This window comes from Eumetopias jubatus, unplaced genomic scaffold (genome assembly GCF_037043125.1).
Source record: "Eumetopias jubatus isolate StellerSeaLion01/CBP00866 unplaced genomic scaffold, mEumJub1_p1.0 scaffold_5, whole genome shotgun sequence".
Taxonomy (NCBI): Eukaryota; Metazoa; Chordata; class Mammalia; order Carnivora; family Otariidae; genus Eumetopias; species Eumetopias jubatus.
The window spans coordinates 154,210,186-154,234,231 of NW_028274811.1; the positions used below are offsets into that span (position 1 = coordinate 154,210,186).

At 49.8% G+C, this 24,046-nt stretch overlaps 1 protein-coding gene across 1 annotated transcript in view; it reads right to left on the reverse strand.

Moving 5' to 3' along the window:
• Positions 1–24,046, reverse strand: part of PLEKHG4B (pleckstrin homology and RhoGEF domain containing G4B) — an 85,804-nt gene that overhangs the window by 23,403 nt on the left and 38,355 nt on the right. Inside the window, exons 3-8 of the mRNA XM_088023197.1 lie at positions 15,115–16,288; positions 12,943–13,015; positions 10,807–11,419; positions 10,155–10,260; positions 9,474–9,597; positions 5,230–5,323 (exon numbers count right to left, since the gene is read on the reverse strand). Of these exons, the coding sequence (XP_087879323.1) occupies positions 5,230–5,323; positions 9,474–9,597; positions 10,155–10,260; positions 10,807–11,419; positions 12,943–13,015; positions 15,115–16,288 (2,184 nt within the window). The remainder of the gene's footprint in view (positions 1–5,229; positions 5,324–9,473; positions 9,598–10,154; positions 10,261–10,806; positions 11,420–12,942; positions 13,016–15,114; positions 16,289–24,046) is intronic.

Below are 24,046 nucleotides of genomic sequence, written 5' to 3' on the forward strand. Positions count from 1 at the left end.
TTGTCCCCAAGTACCTAGAATGCATAAAATGTAACTGTCTTTGCTCTAAATGGACATTATTTCATCTTATAAATTTTAATGTAATCAAGTTTATTGGTTATAATTTACATATATTAAAATTCACCCTTTTAAATACGGAGTTCTCTAAATTTTGACAGAACTTCTAGTCATGGACCCACCATCGCAGTCAAGATGTATACAACAGTTTAGCATCCCCCGATTTCCTCATGCTCCTTTGCCAAGCCCACCAGCCTCTGGCGACTACTGATCGGTTTTCTCTGTGCATAAATTTGCCTTTTTCGGATATCATACACATGGACTTACCCAATACTGGCTTCTTTCACAGTGCATTCACGATTTACCCATGCTATGGAGGTTCTTAGATCACCCCTTTCTATTGCCAAGGAGGAGCTTGCAGGCACTGCAACTCATTCACCCACTCACCAGCTAGAGGACATCTGGGTCGTTTCCAGTTTGTGGCAACCATAAACAAAGCCACTATAAACTCTATGTAGACGTAAGTTTTCATTTCCCTTGGGTAAATATCTAGCAGTAGGATTGCTGGATCACATGGTAAATGCATTCTAACGTCTGAAGAAACTGGAGTGGTTGTGCCATTTTGCATTTCCACGAGCAATACCAAGGCCTTGCTACTGTCAAGTTTTGTTGTGTTATCTCATTTTGGTTACAAGTTGTATTTCTCCAATGACTACTGATGTCGAACATATGTTTATGTGCTTCTCTGCCATTCACATATCTTTTTTTTGGTCAAGTGTGTTCAAATCTTTGCTGGTATTTCATTGGGTTGTTTGTCTTATTGCTGAGTTTTGGGATTTTGTATATTCCAGATACAGGTCCTTTATCAGATCTGTGTTTTGCACACATTTTCTCCCAACTCCTGGCTTGTATTTTCATTTTAGTGACAGTGGCTTTTGAGGGAAAGTTTTCAATTTTGATGAAGTCCACCTTGTCATGGTTTTCTTTTATAGATCATGGTGTTGGTGTGTCATAGCTAAGAAATCTTTGTCTGACCAAGGTCATGAAGATTTTCTCCTGTTTCCTTCTGGTGGTTTTGCAGTCTTAGTTTGTGCATGCAGGTCTGGGACCCACTTGTAATTTTTGTATATAGTATGAGGTATGTGTGCTCTGTTGGAGTTCCAACCCTGTTGGTTTTTGGGTTTTTTTGACATGTTTTATGACTTTAAACAAGTCTCCTTGATTTCTGTTTGCTAGAGTACATTGAGGCCAGGTCATTCAGCAATAAAATTATTTTATTTCCCTAGTGCTTGCTTCTTCACTCATATTTTCTAAAGCTTTACTTTTTAAGTTTCTTGTAGTGATAAACAGATTTTAGGCTTTTTGTAATCCCCAATGTTGATCCCCTATTTTGACTGAATAGGCCTCAGAAATAACTGATACTTCATTTGTATTAATTGTATATATTTACATTTTTGTTATGTGGCTTCTTGTGGATAACCTTCCATAAATATTCATTTAATGAATAAGCCATAGAAAAACACATAGAAAAAACATTCTTGCTTTTTTATTTGAGTCATTTTCTATTTCTCTCACCCAGTGTAGGTAAAATTTTCAGTTACCATGAATTAAACCTACACAGTTTTGCAGTGTCTTATATTTCTCATATATTCCTACTTGAGTGGTTTTTTTACTATTAGGATTTGTTGCTATTGATAAGAAGATGGATGTTAGTTTTCAGACGAGTGAAAACACAGTTTGTGCCTTAGGATGAGTATCCACATCAGTGTGTAGAAGTTGTGTGTTATGGGTGGGGTAGGGATGAGTAATTCTTAGCATTTTCTTCCACCAAGAAATGAAAAAATCATTTTCTTTTTGAAATGGAAAGTTTCTTATCTGAACTTTAATAATAAATTTGAAGTATAGTCACTTGAGGTAGTTATGAGAGTTCTATTTTTTGCCCTCTATGAAAAAATTTAACTACTTCTGCATATTCCTCAGAAATAAAACTGAAAATGGAAACATGACCCTTAAATTCGGCTTATTTCCACTCCTCTCACTGGGATTACAGATCCTGCTGTTGCGTGAGCCAAAGCCAGGGTGGCGGGAGACCACCACCTGAAGGAGAAGCAGTGAGACCTCATGGCAATCTGAACGCCAACATCCAGACGACGGAACAGAGTGGATTTCCTGAAGTTCCTTCGAAGATTCACTTGTGATAAAAACTTAAAGATGCAGCAGGTGTTTCTTCTGCTTCTGCTCTGGGAGAAGTGTGGGTAAGAGGGACCATCTTACTCAGGGCTCGTTCTACCGCTGTGGGACCCAAGTGGCACAGGACTTAAGGGAAGCCTGAACAAACAGAAGTGCTGGGAAGGGGTGTTCTTACAAAGAAAAAAGGTACGTGGTTCTGGTCGGCAGCTGAGGGGCTCTTGGGCCATATGTGGGGCCTGCCTGGGTCTCACACACAGTGCCCCGAGTGGTTGCTAAGTGTGTGCATTAACAGGGAGGGCTCAGTCATCTCTCTTTGAGGCTGGACACTTAATTTTCAAGTTTTTACTGGATGCCAAAGAAGTAGAAGCCACCACAGTCCTCTGGCTTCAGGAAATTCCTGCAAACCATGCAGACATGCATCAGTGTCCTCCAGGTTGTATGAGCAAACAGGGTTATGGCAACACGCACACAGCACAGCACAGTGAGGGAGCCCATGGGCAGCTGCATGCTCGGCTTTCTTCCTGGTGCCCAAGTAACCTCCCAAGAGGCCAGTGCCACGCTGGGCATGTGTCAGGGAGTGAAGGTGGTGATACCTGTCCATGCCAGCCCCACTCTGGGAACCAGGCCTCACCATGTGCCTGCCTGGGTGTCTGCCAACGTTCCTGCCCTGCAGTCTGCACCTCGTTGCTCAGTCTGGGTCCCGGAATGACAATGCGCTCTCAGAGTTCCTCGAGCCCCTTACTGGGAAAGGTCCCCAGCGAGCCTCCATGGGACTCACAGGGCTCTGACCACCTGCTGGCCTGGGAGGGTGTCGTCCTGGGTTCTGCAGCAAGTCACTGGGTTCCCTGCTTCCCCTGAAAACAAATTTCAAGCCCTCCTCATTCCAAAACTTCTCCAGGGCAGCAATGACAAAAGTGACTGGCATGAGCACCATTTGCCAGGGCTGGCAAAGGGTCTGAGGCCTGCAGATGGGGGCTGAGAAGCAGGACCACTCCCTCACAGGCCACCCCAGGGCTGAAGGTGGAAGAAACTGGGAGGAGAGGAGAGCAGCAGGGAGGCCGAGGAAGAGGGATGCTCCTACACGCACGCTCTGTGGTGCGCAGCGCGGGCCCAGCGCTCTGGAGGGTCTGGAGGTGCGGACGGGCCAGGCTGGCCAACGGGGCCACACACCCTCCTCGTGGAGGTGAGCTGTTCCCAACGGGTACATGAAGCGGGCAGAATGGTTTCTAGGAATCTGGTCACAAGTTCTGGTTGCAGCTTCAAAATCATTTCAGCAACAGCAACAATTACATTTGGTTTTGAAGGCAGAAATAAAGGAAAATTGTTTTTCTTCCATGTTTATAGGGTGCTGAGACGACTGGTGTGAGGCGACCACATTAAACAGCTGCTCTGAGGGGTGTGCGTCTGAAACACAAACAAACCCCACCCTCCCGTCCACTGTGGGTACTGGGACCAGGCCTCCAGATTCAACAGCTTCCTCCTGTGAATTCACAGGACTCCGAGGAAGTCCTGATGTCACCGATGCCACTGTCCTCCTCTGAGCAGAGCTTCCTTCAAAATCTGTTGGAAAAGCAGTCATCCCCCTACTTTCCGGAAGACTTCCAGTAACTTCCCAGTCTTTGCTGGTCTATAAAATTGCATGTGGTCAGGAAAAACCAGAATCGCAAAGGAATTTCGAAGCCCGCACAGAATACAAGCATCAAACGGGATGACATCCTGGTTGCTGATTTTTGAGCCCAAAAGCTGGCTGAGAGCAGGGGAAATGAGCAATAAGGGATTCATGTGCCTCTGAGGTGCTTCGTGGAAACTGAGTGTTGGCACGTCAAGGCTGTCGTTCCGTGTTAGAGGTGCTAACTCGGGCTTTGAGGCTATGTACTATGAACCCTTCTGCTGAAAGCCCATTTCTCCCTCTGAAATGCAGACCTCACCACTGAGTTCGGCTCTGAGAGCCCACTCTTGCCGGGATGGCACATCTGGGTCAGCCCTTCCCCCTCAGGAATCTGCACCTTCACCTCTGTGTCGGACAGGAATCGCACCACAGCCAGGCACCCTGACCAGGGATGCCTACTCCTGCTGACCTGGACCACTTCTGCCTGGCCTCCCCCAGCCCCGGCCCCACTCACAGCCTGCCTGCCGGGGGCTCTTCTCTCCTTTCCCCCCCACGCTGTTCTCCAGCTTCTTGAGTGCATCCAGATGTGCCCCAACCTCCACCACCGAGTCCGCCCTTGAAAGAACTTCCATTTGGCGTCCCTAAACTTAGGAACCTGGATAGAATGGTGACCGGTGTCTGGCACCTTTAGCAGAGACCAAACAGAGGGAACAGGTTTTCACTGAGGGAGAAGGTGGGACCCCAGACTCCAGCACAGGGCTTGGCACATGAGGGCCCCCATATACACATGTCTGAGGGAGCGTGAGCGTTCTCAGGCTCCCACCTGGCCCTGGGTCCCTGGAGCATCCCAATGGTGACTTTCTCCCTGTTCCAAGGACTCCCCATTTCCCTCTTGATTTTACTCATGACCCAAAATCCAGGATCAGGTCTTCCTGGGGCGACTGCAAACCTGCCAGACAACCTCCCTTGACCTCGCCCCAGAGGTATGGTAGCTACCATACCTGCTCCAGGGTACAGGCCCTCCTCCCCACAGCGTCCATACCTCCGTCCCTGTCTGAGAAAGTGCAGCGTGTAGCCCTGCACGCTGATTGAGTCAGACACTAGATAAGGACAGCTGTGGAGGGAAAGTGTCATGCCCATGTGGGCTGGTTCTGGCTGACCCTGCCTTTAAGGTATGCAGTGGCGACCCAGGAGATGGGCAGGAAGCTCCTTCCTGGTGACTGTGTCCGACCACGGGGGAGCACATTGTTGATGGATGCAGGAGCAGGCTCTTCTTCTGCTACTTTCCACGTCCACACTCAGGACCCTCACCTCATCCTGAGATTGATTCACAGTGGGGCTGAGTCCAGGCATGGCTGCCCTCAGCTGCTCCTGGGTCATGAGGGAGCCCTGAGATGCTCGGTGCCCTGAGGACAGGAGTCACCCTGACTCACCTGCAGTGCTGCCAGAGCCTGGAAGAGAGTAGGGGCAGCTGGACCCTTGCGAGCATCCACCAGGATGACCAGCCCCAGCTCCCGCACCTCTTTCCTGGGGAGAGAGACAGACAGTGTTAACCACTGCAGGTAAGATCTCTTCCATGACAGGCTTCTTTGTCTCTCGGTGAGATGCACCCTTTGCCCAGATGCCCTTGGCTCCACAGATTCTTGACACATATCAACCTTCTGCTTCCTGAGGACTCGAGCTGCTTACCAGGTGCAGACAGGGCAGTTGGGTTCACTGTGGTGGATCAGTCCTGTCTGATGGCCTCTCCAGGCAAGGGAAGCTGGCTGCATGCTTGTATTTGCTGCGGCTGCTTTCTCTCCCACACCGCCCATCACAGAGCAGAGGCCCTGGAGCTTTCTTGTGCTAGGTCGCTTGTTCCGGCTGTAATACCATGTGGAATTCTACTCTGACGGAGTGGACAAGAGCCAGACGTGGCCAGCTGATCTCAGGACTGCAGCTCCAGGCCAATCATTGGGTTTACCACATTTCCAGAGCTCAAGTGGGACAGCAGAACATCCTCTAAAGGTGAAAATACTGTCAGGTGCTTGTCACGCCCCTGCATAAAAGCTCTGTCCCTACTGTGATCATGACTGTAAGTTCAGTTCTAAATAGGACAAAAATAATAAGCTAAGGCAGGGTGATGCATCCAACCCCACCTTCTGGGAGTGGCTAATACTCTACCTCAGCCACACGTGTGGGTGCTGGTCTTGAACAGACACGCATGCTCACCCTGGCCTGCTTGCACACAGCGGGGAGAGCCGCATGTTGCACCAAAGCCACATCCTAGCCAAAAGGGCGAGTGTGCCCCCACAGTCAGGGTGTGTTCAATTTCGGGTGTGACTGCTAAGGAATGCTTCTGAAGGGGGGGTGTCTCGGGGCAGAGTAGAGTGTGGTGTTCTGGGGTCAAAGCTGGACACAGAAAAGGTGAGGCCGGGAGAACGCCCCCATCTCACTCCCTCCCTCAGCTGGCCAGCTCTGCACCCAGGCCTCCTCTGCCACGGAAGCCGCTTTGTGACTGGTATGGCTTGAAGCGCTAGAGTCCACGTGTCTGGGAGCAGTCCTGGGCAGTGCTGTCAGGAGCTGAGCACAATACTCTACTTCCTCCAAGCGTCTTGTGTGCCTCCTGGTCCCCAGTGACCTCCCTCTCCTGACACCCCCACTCCTGGTCTCTCTTCACCCCTGGTCTCCCGTGGTCTCCCTGAATTTGTGTCTCAAGGTCTGCTTCTGGCCCCAGAGGCAGGACCGGGCTCACTGCCACACCGGCTGGTTCGGCACATGGGAAATAATCCCTGGCAGCCCCAGACCCACACATTGTCCTCCACCGATCTCATCCACTTGGTGGCTTTGCTGAAGGGGATGGCCGCAGAGGGGGGCTGCTTCCCAAGTTCAGAGACTGCTGGACCCTCCACCTGGGCTGGCTGAGAGGGATCCAATGACTGGAGTTCAGCTAGTATAGGATTAGACGGGAGAAAATGCCCTCAGGCCACCAAGCGGGAACCCCCCTCCCCGCCCCCCGCCCCCAGACCAAACTTGCTTCCCTCCGCCTGCCTCCTGTGGTGGATGAAGCTGGCTGGCTCCCCTTGTTGGGCTCCAGTGGGGCCCCTGGCCATGTGCAGATCTGCCCTAGACACCCTGGGCCTGCATTTCTGCAGAAGTCTCACACTGTGTTCCTGCGTCACCCTGGCTTCACCACCGGAGGTCCACGTGGCCTTCAGGCCCAGGGTACCCACTGCCTGCACCGGGTCTTTAGTCCTCATTCCTGCCTCCTGACTCAGAAAGTGACTGGCTGCTCTGGGGCTCCGTGTGTGCTCTTCCTTCTGCTCAGGATGTCCTTCCCTTCTTGTCTGCAAATACTCACCGTCCTCAAGGACACAGACCACATCCGGAGATCCACCCCGCCACCCACCCTGGACGAGGCTGCAGCTCCCTCCCAGCATTGTGGGCTTGTCTTAAGCTGGAAGATGCAACAGTTTGGGTTCCCAGGTGTGTCCCTTTGAGGGTGGGAGCCATGGCCTGATCTTTTTGTACTCTCATGCAAGTGGTGGATGGATGGATGGATGGATGGATGGATGGATTCCTTCACTGCAGAGGAGGCTGGATGGATGACAGCCAAGATCCATTCTGATTTTAAGATTCTGTGTATGGGAGAGTTTGATGGGAGTCCATTTACAAGGCACGCTCCCAGGAACACATGGCCCTCTGTAATACAGCTGCAGTAACCGAAAACCAGACACTGCTGGGCACTCTCCCTAGTAATTAATGCTGACAGCTTGGGGACTTCATTCTGATAGCTGAAGGCTTGTGTCACATCCCACAAGGTAGGGGTAGATTTCAGTTCCTCAAGGTGCAATAATCCATCAGGATGCTAACAAAATTACAATGGTTGTGGGGAAATAATCAGCCAAACCAGAAGGCTCCACCATCAGTTACCCTAAGTGCTTTAGGGGTGATTTTCTCACCAGAGGCTTTCCGCTGGAGCTTCCCAAGCTGAAGATGCCTGCCCTGGGAGGGGAGTGGGGCTGTCTGAATCTTCTGTGGAAAAGGCAGAAGGCTACAGATTCAGGGGCAAGTCTTGACCCTGCCAACCGCACAGGTACCCTAACTCCTCCTGTTGGTGTTGCGTCGTGGAATGGAGAGGGCAGCACTCAGCCTGACAGCTCAGCCAGGCTGAGTCCGCAGAAGGGTATAAGCTCCAAAAACTACAGGAGGCTTTGTCCTTGTCAATCAGGATTGCTTTCCATTACTGCCCTGAGTTAATGCTGGAGGCTCCCATAAAAGAAAGCTTTTGGCAAACAGAAAATGCCGTTATCTTCGTGCTTTGGTGTTTACTTGAGGCTTACAAAGTATAAGCTAATGCGAGTATGAATCCGTATTTTTTTTCAGGGTATTTCTTTATATTTTGAAATCTGTGCTGAAAGATAAGTTTGAAATCCCAGGCTCACCCAAAGGCAGTAAAACCAGTGCCCTCAGATAACTGGGAACCTTGCTCTGGGAAAGGGGTGTCAGGGAGCACTCTTTCTTTTCCTGTCTAATTGTTCCCACACTGAATCTACTTATGCTATTTCAGAAGAAATTCCAACAGAAAGTTCATGCACCATAAAGAGCATGAGATCACGTGTGATGAGGCATCACATAACATGTTCCCACTGAGCTCATATCACATGATGTGCATCTTGTCACTGAGTGAGAGAACATCACGGGATGTACCACGAAGATGATGCTCTGGACTTCAGCCTATGGACTTTCCACAGATTATTTCTCATCCCTCTGACACACCTTCCAGACAGCTGCTACAATTCCAGGTTATGGGGAGGACATGGGCTTACAGAGGTACACCATCTACCCACCAGTAAGGGTACAGCTGGGATCTGGAGCCAGGCTGTCTGACTTTGGAACCGAGCTTGACAGCTGGGCAATGCTCCCTCCCCTAGGGGGCTGTCTCCACCCAGAACCTCAGGGACTCTTGGTCTGATGGCCATAAGGGCCGTCCAAAGCATGCCTGCATCTGATGGGATCAAGTAGTATGAAATAACACATTTTGACCGTCCTTGACTCCTCCTCTCCTGTCTCTGTCCTTGGTCCATGAGGAGATCTGCAGCCATGCCCTGGTACACACCTACTCCACACCTTGTCATCATGCAGGACCCAGGTGGTGTGGCTTCCTGGAATTCCATGTCAGAGAGGGTAGGTCTCTCTTAAGGAGCTGGCATGCTTTCTTCCTGGCACGTGGCATTGCTGAGCTGAACGTAAGGCTCACTTACGTAACGTCAGACTGAATCAGTCACTGCTGCTTCTGGGTACCCAGTACTACTCATTTGTATGAGTTCTTGACCCACTTATTCTAAATATTCTGTTTATATCGGTTAGGTCTTTATCCAGAAAGAGGTGGAGTATAAAAGATACACATATATAACACTTAGAGCATTAACGAACGCAGAGCAACACAGAACTCAAGGCTAGAGTATGTGTCAGAGCCTTGATTCAGTGGGGAGAGGTCAGGGTGAGCAGGAGGAGAGGAATGCATGCAGGACAGCTGACGGACCTGGAAAAGACAGCAGGAGCCTGAGGGGCAGGTGGGAGCCTGCTGCCCATGCCACCGGGGGTCCCCGAGGTTGCAGAGACCCTCGCACAAGACACAAGCTTGCAGAGGTTTATCCCCAAAGGTCTGAAAGGTAGGAACCTGGCTCTGTCCCACCTGGGAATGCCGTAGAAGTACTGCAACAGTTGGGTCAGCTCGATGCTGGAGGTGTGTTTGCTGGACCAGAGCGGGCCCCTCGTGCAGACCTGCACCACTGCTCTTCCCTGGTGGTCTCGGGTCCCTGAAGAAGCAGAGGGCATCGTGAGGGGGCAGCCCCAGTGGGGACATGCATGGCTTCAAGCCTGAGAAATACTGAGCTAGGGTCTGCAAACTGTTGAGGTGTTGGCTTAGATGTGAGATCTGCCAGGAGAGGAGGGGCTGGTACTCACCTGGACAGGAGAGCTATGCTCAGCTAAAAGGGCGATGGGCACTGCTGTGGCCTGAATGTTTGTGTTCCCCCCAAATCCTTATGTTGAAACCTAACCCCCAGTGTGGGGGTACTAGGAGGTGGGCCTTTGGGAGGTGCTTACGTTATGAGGGTGGAGCCCCATGAATGGGATTCATGCCTCTTACAAAAGACCCCAGATGGCTCCCTCACTCTTTCCACCATGTGAGGACACAGTAAAAAGGTGTCAACTATGAACCAGGAAGAGGGGCCCTCACTAGAACCTGACTGTACTGGCACCTTGGTCTTGGACTACCAGCTTCCAGAACAGAGAAATACATGTCTGTTGTCTAGAAGGTATCCAGTCTCTGGTATTTTGTTATACCTGCCCAGAGTAAGACGGCCATGCTCACCTGGGAGGGTGATGACCCCGGACTGCAGGAGCTCCTGGCTCACCTCCAGCACCTGCCTGGGCATCTGACTGGGCATGTCTCCTCTGCTGGGTGGCTGTCCTCCTCCCTTGGGGCACAGTGGCTCAGCAAGCACATCTGGAATCTGGCCAGGATCGTGCCCTCGGAAGGTGCTGCTGTCTGTGTCACCACCAGCTAGACAACAGAAAGAGACCTGGTCAAAGATGGAGGGTTTCTCTGGTTTGAAGGCAGCTACTCAGCTTCCCACACACACAAGGAGAAAATCATGAGTGAAAATACTGGGTCCCATGAGAACTTGTCCCATTTCTAGTGGAAAACATCAGCGTGTCACACCTGACCTAACAGGTGCATTCCTGAGCAGTAGGGCATGAATAAACACATAAAAACTGAACATTCCAGTTGCACCAAGAGTGCTCACTACTTAAACACACTTCAGGGAGAAAATTTTTATACTGAATAATGTCATCCTAATTTATTTTTTCATACAGATTTCCCAAAGAGTGTCACAAAAATATATCCACAAGGGGTGAGAGCACCCTGAGGGCAGGCAGCATCATAGTTGGGCGTGCCTCCCCCTCCTGCATCACCCAGAGAAGGGGGACCGGGCTCCCCTGCATCACCCGAGAGGGGGGACCTGGACCTCCTGCATCACCCGGAGAAGGGGGACCTGGATCTCCTGCATCACCCAGAGAGGGGGAAGCAGGCTCTCCTGCATCACCCAGAGAAGGGGGACCTGGACCTCCTGCATCACCCAGAGAGGGGAGACCTGGACCTCCTGCATCACCCAGAGAAGGGGGACCTGGACCTCCTGCATCACCCAGAGAAGGGGGACCTGGACCTCCTGCATCACCCAGAGAGGGGGGACCTGGAACTCCTGCATCACCCAGAGAAGGGGGACCTGGACCTCCTGCATCACCCAGAGAGGGGGGACCTGGACCTCCTGCATCACCCAGAGAAGGGGGACCTGGAACTCCTGCATCACCCGGAGAGGGGGAAGCAGGCTCTCCTGCATCACCCAGAGAAGGGGGACCTGGATCTCCTGCATCACCCAGAGAGGGGGAAGCAGGCTCTCCTGCATCACCCAGAGAAGGGGGACCTGGACCTCCTGCATCACCCAGAGAAGGGGGACCTGGACCTCCTGCATCACCCAGAGAAGGGGGACCTGGACCTCCTGCATCACCCAGAGAAGGGGGACCTGGACCTCCTGCATCACCCAGAGAAGGGGGACCTGGATCTCCTGTATCACCCTGAAGGGGAGGGCTCATGTTCATGCACCAGCTTGGAGACAGCAGTGGCTGAGGCTTGTGGGCTCGCTCCTCAGCCCTGTCTTCTACACTGCACTTCACAGGGGATAAGCCATACCACAGACAGAGCAAGCCGATTCAACCCCCTAGCCTTGCAACCCCCCGGGCCTGTGTTACCCCACTGAGCGGAGAGATGGTCTTGGCCAGAGCTAGTTGGCACCTAAGACCCTGTGGGGCACCCTGAACCAATCCGGACTTTGCTTTCCTGTCCCTTAGTCTCTTCCTGAACTTCTTACAGGGCTAATGTCTTATAACTCTCTTAACAGCTCTCATTCTAGCTGGACCAGAAAAGCCCACAGCATTCTTTATATATATATTTTAAAAAAACACAACTTTGGGGAGCCTCAGTCAGTTACGCATCTGACTCTTGGTCTCAGCTCAGATCTTGATCTCAGGGTCATGAGTTCAAGTCCCATTTAGGGCTCCACGCTGGGTGTGGAGCCTACTTTTAATTTAAAACATAAAACAACTTTATTAGGTATATTTTATGTATTATAAAACTCACTCATTTCAAGTATATAATTAAGAGGATTTTAGCAACTTTATCAAGCGGTCCAACCATAACCATAGGTCAGTTTTAGAACATTTCTATCCCTCCAGAAAGACCCCTCCTACCCTTGGCAACCACCTGTGTGCTTTCTGTCCTGGATCATTCATACAAATGGAATCAAGACACTATGGGGTCCTTTGTGTCTGACTTCTTTCACTCAGCACAACTGCTTTTGAGATTCACCCCTGACTTCTCCTGGGTCAGAGTGTCATTCCTTCCATGGCTCTCACCCCACTGTGTGGTAGACCACATTTTGTCTGTCCCTTCACCAGCTGATTGGTTACAACTGCACAGTATCCTTGAGAATGAATTTTTTCATGTATGTTCAAATATTTTCTAGAATACATCAGCACCATTGGTAAAATTTTGGGGTTCCCAAGTGTTCTAATGTTTTAATTCTACACTGACCTCAAGCTTCCTCACATGGATGGGGGGGAGCAAACAACACATTCATGTGCTCTTTTCTTATTAGAAGTCTTCCTAGTTGAGGAGGTCATTCATGTGGGCTTTTCCTGAATTCAGCTTGCAGACTGTGGGACAGTGAAAGGAGAGGTCTGAGGTCCTGGGGGCTACAGTATTAAAATGGCTAGGAATAAAAAGAGTACCCTCATGTGGCTAATCAAGAAACAGGTGCTCACTTGCCGCTGGCTGAATGAATATGATATTCTTGAAATAAACTGAAATGTCACATTTAGTGTTTTGAAATTAGGTTGATTTTACGTTCAAAGAAGAGACAAAACAAAGTCTCAGGAGCTGGAGCAACCTGGAACAGAGGAAAGCAAGTTCGAACAGAAAAGGAGCTGGAACAGAGGAGAACCAGATGGAACAGGAGGAGTAGCTGGAACAGAGGAGGAGCACCTGGAACAGAGGAGAACCAGATGGAACAGGAGGAGTAGCTGGAACAGAGGAGGAGCACCTGGAACAGAGGAGAACCAGGTAGAACAGGAGGAGCACCTGGAACAGAGGAGAACTAGACAGAATGGCAGCATCTGGAACAGAGGAAGAGTGACTGGAACAGAGGAGGAGCACCTGGAACAGGAGAGGAGAACCAAGTGGAACAGGAGTGGCAGCTGGAACAGAGAAACAATGTTTGTGCTGTGGACAAGTGAGTGTGCTAATCGTTACTTGTTCAACTTAGGTCTCAGCAGGATGTTCCAGCTGAGGCATTTTCCTATGTTGATGAGGACATGAGTTCTAGGGCCACACCACAAACTGCACTCCAGGGACAAGTGTGTGTCCAGGTAGCAAGGATGGAGGAGAATGCCTGTACCAACAAGCCACTGGCTACTCACTGGGTGACCAATGATCGAGGCCCTTCTGCCCAGGCCTCTGGTGCCACTGCCCAGCTTCTCGTGGGTGGAAGCAGTGTCTTCTTATCCACAGGCTCCTTCTTCCACGTCTCTGGACGATGCACAGGAGGGGGCAGGTGGAGGAAGGGAAAGAGTGCTCTCAGGAAGGGAACTCCCCACTTCAGGTGAGGGAAACGAGCCTTCTCTCCCCACCAACCCTCCGTGCTAACTCAGGCATAGTCTCTGGAGCTGGGGCAGAGCCCACCGGGGACCCCAGAGAAAAGGCTGCTTGAGAACAGCACGTCTCTGACAAGACTGGCATCCGCAGGGGGTGCTCTGTGATGCACAGGGAGCCAGCGGGCCAAACCTGGCTTCCACTTGGCAACACTGGTTTGTGTGAGCCAAACCCACTGCCTCCATGACTGCCAGGGATCCTGCTGGCAGTCGAACATGTGTGTCCCATGCTGCCACACTGCCCAGGGATGCTGTGCCTGAATGTCCACGGGCGGCATCTGCACAGGTGGCAGTTCTCTGTAGAGACACGTACTTAAGGCTGACCCCTTGCTGAGATGAGCTGCAGACATGAGTTTTCACATCCAGCGTGTGTGTGGCTGTGGTTTAGGCCCTGGAAACAATGTTCAGGGAGTTGTTGCTGTATTCTAATTTTAACTGAACTGCAGGGAGGCAGTAGAATGTTCTTAAAAAGTGCTAAACCTAAGCCAATAATTTTATTATAAAACTTTTTGTGGTAAGTCGGTGTGTGCTCTGTGCTGTACGGACCCTGCCAGAATTTCAGACAGGAGCAGGCACCCTCATTTTGGAAGCAGCAGGCCCATCCAGAGGTGTGAGCAAGTCCCTCCTTGGGCCAGGTGGGCGGGCCGGATGTTGCCCAGGTGAGGGAGCCGCAGTTTCCTCACTGTGTCGGATGCTGCGGCTAGCCTGCCTTCTGAGGGTCCCTGCTCTTCACTTCCCCCAAAGTCACTGCTTTTGTTCTTCACAGAACATTTCTTTATTCAAAAACAGGAAATATTTGACCTAAGAAATATGGTGTCATTCCTTCCGTTGAATTCTTGATGTCCTGCAAACACTCTTTAGACAATCATGTTTTCCCTCCAGAGCAACATGGGAGACACTTCCAGTAGTTGGGAAATAGTTCAGCACGTTTTGCAGGCCGTTGAGGTGTGTGTAACTCAGGGGCTGGTGTTAAGAACCATGAGCATAGCATCCAACTGACCCATAGGAAAGGAGTATTAATGCAATGTGGTGGGGTGAGTGGTGACCCCAAAAGGACAGGTCTACCCAGAACCTGGGAATATCACCTTACTTGGAAAAGGGTCTTCGCAGATGTGAATACTCAAGCGTTCGGTGGACGCTGAATCCAAAGAGAGGTGTTCTTGTAAGAGAAAGGAAGGTGTGACACACAGAGAGACATGGGGAGAAGATGTTTGGACAGGGGGAGCCCCCTGCCGCTGGAAGGACCCTCCCCTAGAGCTTCTGAAGGGAGCACAGCCCTGCCAATTTCTTGATGTCATACTTCTAGGTCATACTGGCCCCAGAACCAACGGGATAAATGTCCAAAGTCACCCTGTCTGTGGTATTTGCTGTGGCAGTCACAGGAACGGAGCCCATGTGACCATTATTTTCAACAGTCGATACGGATGTGGACACAGGCTTCTCCTCGGTCCACTGACCAGAGGAAAGACACACCATGGCAAGGAGAAGGGAGGAGGGGAAGCAGTGGGGGAGGGGCATGGGGAGAGGGTTGGGCAGGAGCAGGAAGGGCTGGGGTGGGACATTACCTGGACTCTCCGCTGTGGTGCAGGGGTTGCAGCTGGAGCCTGCACTTCTGGTCCCCTCAGCTTGTCCTCCTAAGAGGCCTCCCAGACTGGTGCTGACTGAGTGGTGGGAGGCCTGCCGGGTGTCACCTCGCCAGCTCCTGAGGGACCTGTCCCAGGACCGAGACCTCTGGGGAAGAGTGATCCTTGTGGCTCCCGGACATTTTTCCTGACTTGGGATCTCTACGGAGCCTCCCCAGGGGCTGGGCATTTCCTTCTGGGTTGGGCTGGCTGCTGCCCTGGCCGCCGTGGTCTGGGAGCTGCAGGCCTCGTCCCCAAGAGACTCTTCGGAACTGGAGCCCAGGGGCATGGGGTTCCGCAGGGCCTCCATGTAGGACTTCCTGAACCAACGTCTGGCCTCCATGCTGGCTGAGTCCCTGGGCAACTGCCTTCTGGAGCTTGGACTGCCCACGTCCTCACAGACAGTGAGGGCCTGGGGGCTGTCCCTTTTGTCTGTGGCATCCAGGCTCCCTCTTGGTCCTTCCCGTGGGCCCAGCTCTGAGGGCCCAACCCTGACAAGGCCTCCATCGGAGCTCCCAAATGGGATCCTAGGGCCTTCCCACTCAGCTCTTCCTGGGGAAGGTTGGTGGCTGGGCTGGTCACTGCCAGGATGCCTATGGCAGTGGGGCAGGGTTGGGGTGTTGCTGGAAGGGGTGGTCTCCTGGGGACGGGTGTTGGCCACGGCTGGTGCTGGGGCCAGAGCTTTGGAGATGCTTCTGGGGGGTGGCTGCTCAGGCCCAGGAGAGCTGCAGTGGGGCAGGATAGTTCTGAATGTCGGTACAAAGATGGGGTCTGTGACACTGCTCCATGGGGTGCGGAAGACCGCAGAGCCTGAGGTCAGCAAGCAGTTTTGTAAGGGGACACCGTTCCGCTCCCCGTTCAGCCATTCCAGGAACTCTCCCGTGAAGACGCAGCCGTACATGGCCTCAGGGACAGTGACTTCTTCTGAGCCTCGTCCACTCTGGGAGAGGCATTTTAAAACCAATCTGGCTGACTGCTTCCCCACTGATGTGATCTGCAGGTAGAAGTCCCCAGGCCTGAGCCTGACTCCACGGAGGGACGCCAACTGCACCACCACCTTCTCATCGATGCACAGTGGCCAACCTTCATGGAAGAAGATGAGGCCTGTGTACCTGGCCTGGGACGAGAGAGGGAGGGAAGGAGATGAGACCTCTGTGGTGGTTCCTCCTGAGAGGACCGGGGGAGGCAGGCGATAGGATGGGGGGTGGGAATCCATGGAAGGGGCTGTCCGGGCAGCCTGGGGGCTCTGGGGAGAGTCTCTCCTAGGAACTGTCCCCACCTGGGGAATGGGCTGGGCCTTCACCCTCCCTCCACACCAGCCCTTAGGCTGAGCTCCACAGCACTTCTGGTTTTCCCAGGCGCCCACAGGCAGCCCCCCAAGAGGAGGGCTACTTCTGGAATCACAGGGTCAGGGGGCACCATGAGAGGAAGGCGGGGTCTGTCTGGACACTAACAATATCGGCTGCAGGCTCCCACCCAAGGCAATAGGGGCCTTCTACTAACGTGAAGGGGCCCATGAAGTCTGCAACTCAGGTGTAGATTATGTGGGGGAGTTGTGAAGCACATCTTTGAAAAGAACCTGCTGTAGAAGAGGTTTAGACTGCAGGACGGCTACGGACACGGGCAGGCACAAGCAGCGTCTGGCGTGGGCATGAGAGTGCCCAGCAGTCTGAGGAACGAGAGGCGGGACCCCGACATGTCAGAAGCGGCAGCCGCAGACCCTAACATGGGACCACGCCCTGCCGTACCAGTTCAGTTACCATACACCTTGCCTCTCTCCACTCTAGCACTGACTTACTGCACAAACATTCTTATAGTGACAGAGGAAATGAAAAAGAGCCTCATTCAGATACATCTCAAGATCTGTGACTTTTCCTTCCCTTACCCATGCAAGACAGACTGCTCTAACCCACAGTACCAATGTAGACACAACTTGGGTGTTCAGCCAGCATTCCCCCAGGTTCCTCTCTCATTCTTGCTATCCTAGTGGCGACTTGCCCGTCCTCTGTGGTCAGAGATCTATCGTGCTTCTAGCTCTTTCTATTATAAATAGTAGATGCAAGCAATGTTTCACTTTCTTTTGTTACCATTTCTTTTTCCTTTAAATTATTGTTTTAGGAAACATTCCTGGGATTAGGGTTAAGGATAAAAGATCATGAACGTCTTCCATGATTCTTGGCAAAATGACAAATCTGCCATCAAAAGACACACTGTCAGCAGTGATGAGCCACTGTGACAGTTTTGCCAGGATTCAGTGGCATGAGGCTTTACACTGAGGAATCTTACTCTAAATACACACACACACACACACACACACACACACGCTGTGGAACACTATTGTTTTAAATCACACCTATGTGTTCATGAAGCCAACCCCTTTTTCGATATTTGTTTCTTTTCTGTAAAATTTCTGTATTTTTGTTCCTTTTATGAACTGTGGCCTTGTTTTTGCCTTCTTAGTGCTGTGAGGTTTTTAAAAACTTGAACAAGACAATAATTTTTGCCCTCACCATTAGCAAATGTTTGTCTGTGTTATGTATCTACTAGCTGCTTATGTTTGTCCCAGTTTACTTGCTTTTTAGTTATGTTCTTTCCTCTTAAATTTCAAACAAGTTGAATTTCTTGACTTTTTTGTGATAACTTTTCTCTCCTTAAAACTTAGAGTTTAAAATCTTACTGAAGGTTGTCTTTTGCGTTTATTTTATATTAGTTTTCCTCAGAGTTGAGGTCTAGAAAATACTTAATGTTTTCATACATCTGGATTTGGAAATTGTACCTAAAATACACTGGTATGTTCCTAAGAGCCAAGGCCTCATGAATGGGGTTCCCGCTATGCACTCGTCCTGGGCCACAGGAAGGGGGCACCGTCCAGCCTTCCAGGAGCCCACAGCCTGGGTTGGGGGTAGGGTCTGGCACAAATGAAGCTAGTATTTACTGGGCACCTGTGGCCATGCTTAATTAAAAATTAAGATTTTCAAATTGGAAAAATAATACCTGTGCATTGCAAAACCTGGAGGATTCAGAAAGAAAGAAAATAATAATCCCAACACCAACCCCCAGAAGTCAGCATTGTAAACATCTATGTGTGTTTCATTTCATTATTTTTCCAGTGTATTTCTAATGGTTGAGATCCCATCGTAAAAATACAACAGCATTTTCTGTGGTATGAGAAACTCTTCACACAGACCATTGTTAGAAACGCCCCCCCCCCAATTTTGCTCTAATTAAAATACCAAGCCCATCATTGGGCCTGGAGCCCCACCTGGGTGTCAGATGCTTTTGCAGAATCTGAGGCCACGGAAGTTGAAGGGTGTGGCCATGTGGGGCCCCGTGAAGCCCCATGGGGGCACACAGGTGTGGCCAGTGTCCTTGCTGCGTGGTCAGCGCCCACCCCACACTGGACATGAAGATCCAGGAATCGTCCAGCCCTGTGGTCAGCAGCAGTGAGAATCCCAAGGGCCGCCAGAGAGAGAAGTTCAACCTGAGCTGTGGCCTAAAGGTGTGCAGGGGGATCAGCAGCGTGAGCCCCAGGAATGAGCTTCATGACAGAAAGTTCTGGAAGCAGAGGGTCCGAGGCCAACGGTCATTGGGAGGGGCCCCCTTCCTGGGGGTCTGTGCAGACTCAGGGTGGAGAGTGTGGGAGGACTGTGTAGCTCTCACACCTCAGCTCTGGCACTCCCCATCCTGGCCTGAAAACCGCTCTACCACCCAGATCCCAAAGGGCACAGTTGGGATCTGACTTTAACCAACACTGACTGGGTGCCAACAACATGCTCAGCACTTTGCATGCATCACGGCGTTGAACCCTTACCCCACAAGATGATCTGCTGGTGGGACTCACGGGCCGCAGGTAACAAGATGCCTGGTGACTCTTGGCTAAGCGATGGAGAGGATGAATTCTCCCCCTGCAAAATGTGAAGGAGACAAGCCCCATGGTCTGAGCAGAGGCTCAGTGACACCTTTGAGAACCGGGTGCTCTCTATTTCAGAGCCCTTTATGTGCATGTGTTTCATCCTGAGGCTGGTCATCCCATGGGCATGGCGATGGCGGCCCCAGCCTAATGATCTCATCTTTATACACAGTGTCCCAAGCAGGGAAAAGTGCCTTCATGTGTTTTTCCTTTCCAAGGGGAACATGTTCTCATGAACATTTCACCCCAGCAGACTTCTATCTCTCACTGGCAATAAGGGAGTGAGGGATCGCCCCTGTTTACAAGGCATGCTGGGCAAGTGGATGACTCCAAGGGTCAGGAGTGACCATACGCTACAGTTAAGTGTCTGCTGCAGGTGGGTACTCTTACTACCCTCCACTACAGATGAACAAAATCAAGGATCAGAGCGATGGCTGGTGTAGGTCTTTACAGTTGGTAGTGGTAGAGCAGGGACCCCACATCTCTCCTCCTGCAGAGCCTGTGGTCTTAACTCCTGTCCGGTACCACCTGGCAGGGACACCCAGACAGCCATAACGCAGGCTGACAAGTGGGGAGCACCAAGTGCTGTGAGGACACAGAGGACAGAGATTCTGCTGAGGCCAGGGGGAGTGAGCTGGAGAGGAGAGCACTGGTTATCCTGGCCTTTGAAAGGCAGCAGGACTCCAGCCAGGTGCAAGGGAAATGGAATGGGGAGGGTGAGCCCCAGGATGAATGAACATAGACAATGGGACAGTGCATGGATTAATCAAGGCTCTCTGGGTTGTAAGATGAATTTGTCTTGGGTCACTGGGAAGGCTGGAGGAGAGGAGCTTCAGACCTAGCCCAAGTAGGGGGCTCAAATGTGTCACTGGCGCCCTGTTTCTCTTCCTTGTTCCACTTGGCTTCACTATGCAGACAGGCTGGGTTAAGGTGAAAATCCTCCTGATACATGAAGCAAGTAGAAAGAGGATTTCTTGTCTGCAACATCTTTATACAAGCCCAGGTAAGACTCTAACTGGGTGTCTCAGTCCATTCAAACTTCTGTAACAAAAATACCATAGATTGGGTAGCTTATAAACATAGAAATTTCGTTCTCACTCTCTGGGGGCCTGGGGAGTCCAGGATCAAGGTGTTGGCAGGTGTGTTGTCTGGTCAGGGCCAGCTTCCTGGTTCAAAGATGACCAGGTTTTTGCGGTGTCTTCACACATGGCAGAAGGAGCAAGGGTGCCTTCTGAGACTTCCTTTATAAAGGCATGAATGGTATTGACCGAATCACTTCCCAAAGGTCCCACTTCTTAATACCATCACATTGGAAGTGAAGTTTCAATACACAAATTTTGTGGGGGACACATTCAGTCTGTAGCAGTAGATCATGTGCCCATCCCTGAAGGTGGTGTCTGACAGCGGGACAGAACACAGAGAGCCACAGTCTTGCCAGGACGGTGAAGCAGCATGGCATGATGGCGGAGAGGTACCTACTGAATGATAAGGCAGAGGTTCAGGGCACACAATCTATATCACTAGTACATGTGCGATCTGTCATTGGTGCCTTCCACTTCTGTACTTTAGTTTCATCTGAAAAATGGGACTAATATGATCATCCCTACTCATACATAAGGTCTGGGGCAGATTCCACATAAGAAGCATTTCCCTAATGATTGGTGAAGTTGAGCATCTTTTCATTTGCTTATTGGCCATTTGTATATGTTAGGAAGGTCATGGAAAAGACACAACCACCAGTTGACTTGTAAGCTGGACCCGGGCTCTTGGAAGCTCCTCACCTACTTCCCCTGTCCCTGGATGTGGGTTCCGCTTGCCTTTCCCACTACCAGAGGCTGCTTCAAGAACACAGACTTGAGACAGGGACGTGGTGCATGGTATATGTGACTGAGCCTGGTTGAGGCCTCCATATAAACTTATATGATTTCGTGGGCAGAGGTGGGTTCTATTCATCTTGCTGCTTTGTATGTAAGTTCCTTTTGTTTATTAAAACCACCACCCGCCAATCTGGAGCAGCCGCCTCTTTCTTCAGTCTCTTCCTGCCCTCTGAGTACCAGGGCCAGTTTCAGGTTATACCTGGAAAGCTCCCAAGAGTGCTGTGGACCAACAATATCTCCTTTGGAGAAATATCCATTCAAATCCTTTGTCCATTTCTAACTTGGGTTTGTTGTTGTTATTGTTGAATTTTTGGAGTTCTTCATTTTTCTGGGTATTAATCCCCTATCAGATATGTTATTTGCAAATATTTTCTCCTATTCTGAGAGTTGTTTTACTCTGTTGGTAGTGCCTTTTAAGAACAAAGTCTTAAATTCTGATGAAATCCAATTTATCTTATTTTTGTTGCCTGTGCTTTTGGTGTCATATCCAAGAAATCACTGCCAAATCCAATGTCATGAAGATTTTCCCCTATGTTTTCTTCTAAGAGTTTTATAGTTTTAGCTCTTGCTCATAGGTCTTTGATCCATTTTGAGTTAATTTTTGTGTATGGTGTGAGGTAAGGCCCAACCTCATTCCTTAGCATGTGGATGTCCAGTTTTCCCACCACCATTTGTTGAAATGATGATCTTTACCCACTTAATGGTCTTGGCACCCTTGTCAGACATCATTTGACCCTATATATGAGGGTTTATTTCTGGGCTCTCTACTCTGTCCCACTGGTCTATATGTTTGTCTTATGGCTGTGTCACATTGTTTTGATTACTGTAGCTTTGTAATGAGTTTTGAAATCAGAAAATGTGAGTCTTCCAACTTTGTTCTTCAAGATTCTTTTGGCTACTTGGACTCTCTTGAGATTCCACAGGAATTTAAGGATAGAGTTTTCTATTTCTGCAAAAAAACCCACATTGCTGTGATTTTGAGAGAGATTGCACTGAATCTACAGATCACTTTGGGTAGTACTGCCATCTTAACAGTATTAAATCTTCCAGTCCATGAACACAGGTGTCTTTCCATGTCTTAGCCCTTCTTTTCTTTCTTTCAGCAACATTTTGTAGTTTTCCGTAAGCAAGTCTTTCACCTCTTTGTTTAAATTTATTCCTAGATGTCTTATTCCTTTGGAAGTTACTATAAATTTTTTATTTCATTTTTTGAAAAGAGTTTATGTATTTATGACAGAGAGTGAGAGCACAAGCATGGAGGTAGAGGGGACAAGCAGACTGCACTAAGGGTAGAGCCCAACCTCACGACCTTGAGATCATGACTTGAGCTAAAACCAAGAGCCAGAGGCTTAAATGACTGAATCACCCAGGTGCCTTTTATTTTTAAAAGATTTAATTAATTTATTTACTTGCTTACTTACTTAGAGAAGGCGTGCAGATGAGCAGGGGGAGGGGCAGAGGGAGAGGGAGAGAGAGACTCTCCAGCAGACTCCATGCTGAGCGTGGAACTGATGCAGGGCTCGATCTCACAACCCTGAAATCATTACCTGAGCTGAAATCAAGAGTCAGACACTTACCTGACTGAGCCACCCGGGCATCCCTGCAAGGAGTAATTCTTTATCTCATTTCAACATCTTCCCTAAATGGTGTGCTCAGAACATTTACAGTGTTTCAAGGAAGAAGTGACAGAAGGTTTTTTTTTTTTTATTCAAGAAGAAGTTGGTGGGCTTCGTTGTTTATGAGCCGCAGTTCAGCTGCTAAAAACAAGTTCAGGGCCCTTCTTTATAATGGGCTTTCACACAGCAGTCCAAGAACCTGAATTTCTCAAGATCAGCAGCAGGTTTTCAACCATAAAAATGTATCACAGCAGTTATTATAATACTCCAAAAAGTTTAGCTTCACTCTTCCACTTAAAACAAAACAGAACTTTTATGGTCCTTTGGAAAAGTCAGAGGGAGAACTTGTGGACTGAACGTGAGAAGTGAGGCTGAGCCTCCTGGGTCCTTGACGACTCCACATCCCATTGTTCCATGGAGACCATCCACTGTCCACTTGTCCTGGGCAAGGGGACAGGCAGCCTTCCTGGGCCTGACTGGGCACAGAGGGATGATGAGCTTCCCTCTCTGTGTGTCCATGGAACCCTGTCCTCACTGTGTGCTCACTGTCAGGGTCCTGCACCACTTGGTCCTGTGGCTGACCCCAGGTGGTCCACCCAGCAACCTACCACCAGGCACAACTGAACAGTGAATGTGCAGTGGTCAGGTCACTAGAGGGTCTTCAGCATGCCCTCAGCCCTAGTTCTGTGCACAGTCTGGCTGCCACATGAACCCCCATGCACTCAGGCCTTGTTAATGTCTGCGTGTCTCAGCTGGGCCTGAGCATCACACCTCAGGGACCTCAGCATGAAGTTACAGTTGCCATCGGCTAAATCATCAGTTTTCTTTTCTCTTTGACTTTTCAAGGTTTCATTTCTGATTTTAGTAATTAGGGGATATTTCTAAAGTTAAGAAAGTAGAAAATGCAGAACCAGTCCTTTTCCATACCCACAGGCTTACCACAGCACAAGCACCCTAACATCGCTGCATGTCCTCTTGTGATGGTTTAAAAAGTGCATGTTAAAAAACTGGTATGAGACAAATTTACACCACTTATTGGATTAATATTATGTCATAATAATTTCCTCCTCTATTTTTAAAAAATTTCTTTAAAAATAATTTTAGGGCGCCTGGGTGGCTCAGATGGTTAAGCGTCTGCCTTCGGCTCAGGTCATGATCCCAGGGTCCTGGGATCGAGTCCCACATCGGGCTCCCTGCTCCTTGGGAGCCTGCTTCTCCCTCTGCTTCTCTCTCTCTCTCTCTCTCCCCCCTCTGTCACTCATGAATAAATAAATAAAATCTTTAAAAAAATAAAATAAAATAAAAATAATTTTAATTTGTATATAATAATCCATCATATTTATATATTAGTTTAACCATTCCCCTAATATTTATTTCCATTTTTTACTATAAGTATTATTGTAATACATACTATTGGAATAAATCTGGTCTTGTATTTTATTTTAATTAATTTTTTTATAAGTAGGCTCGGC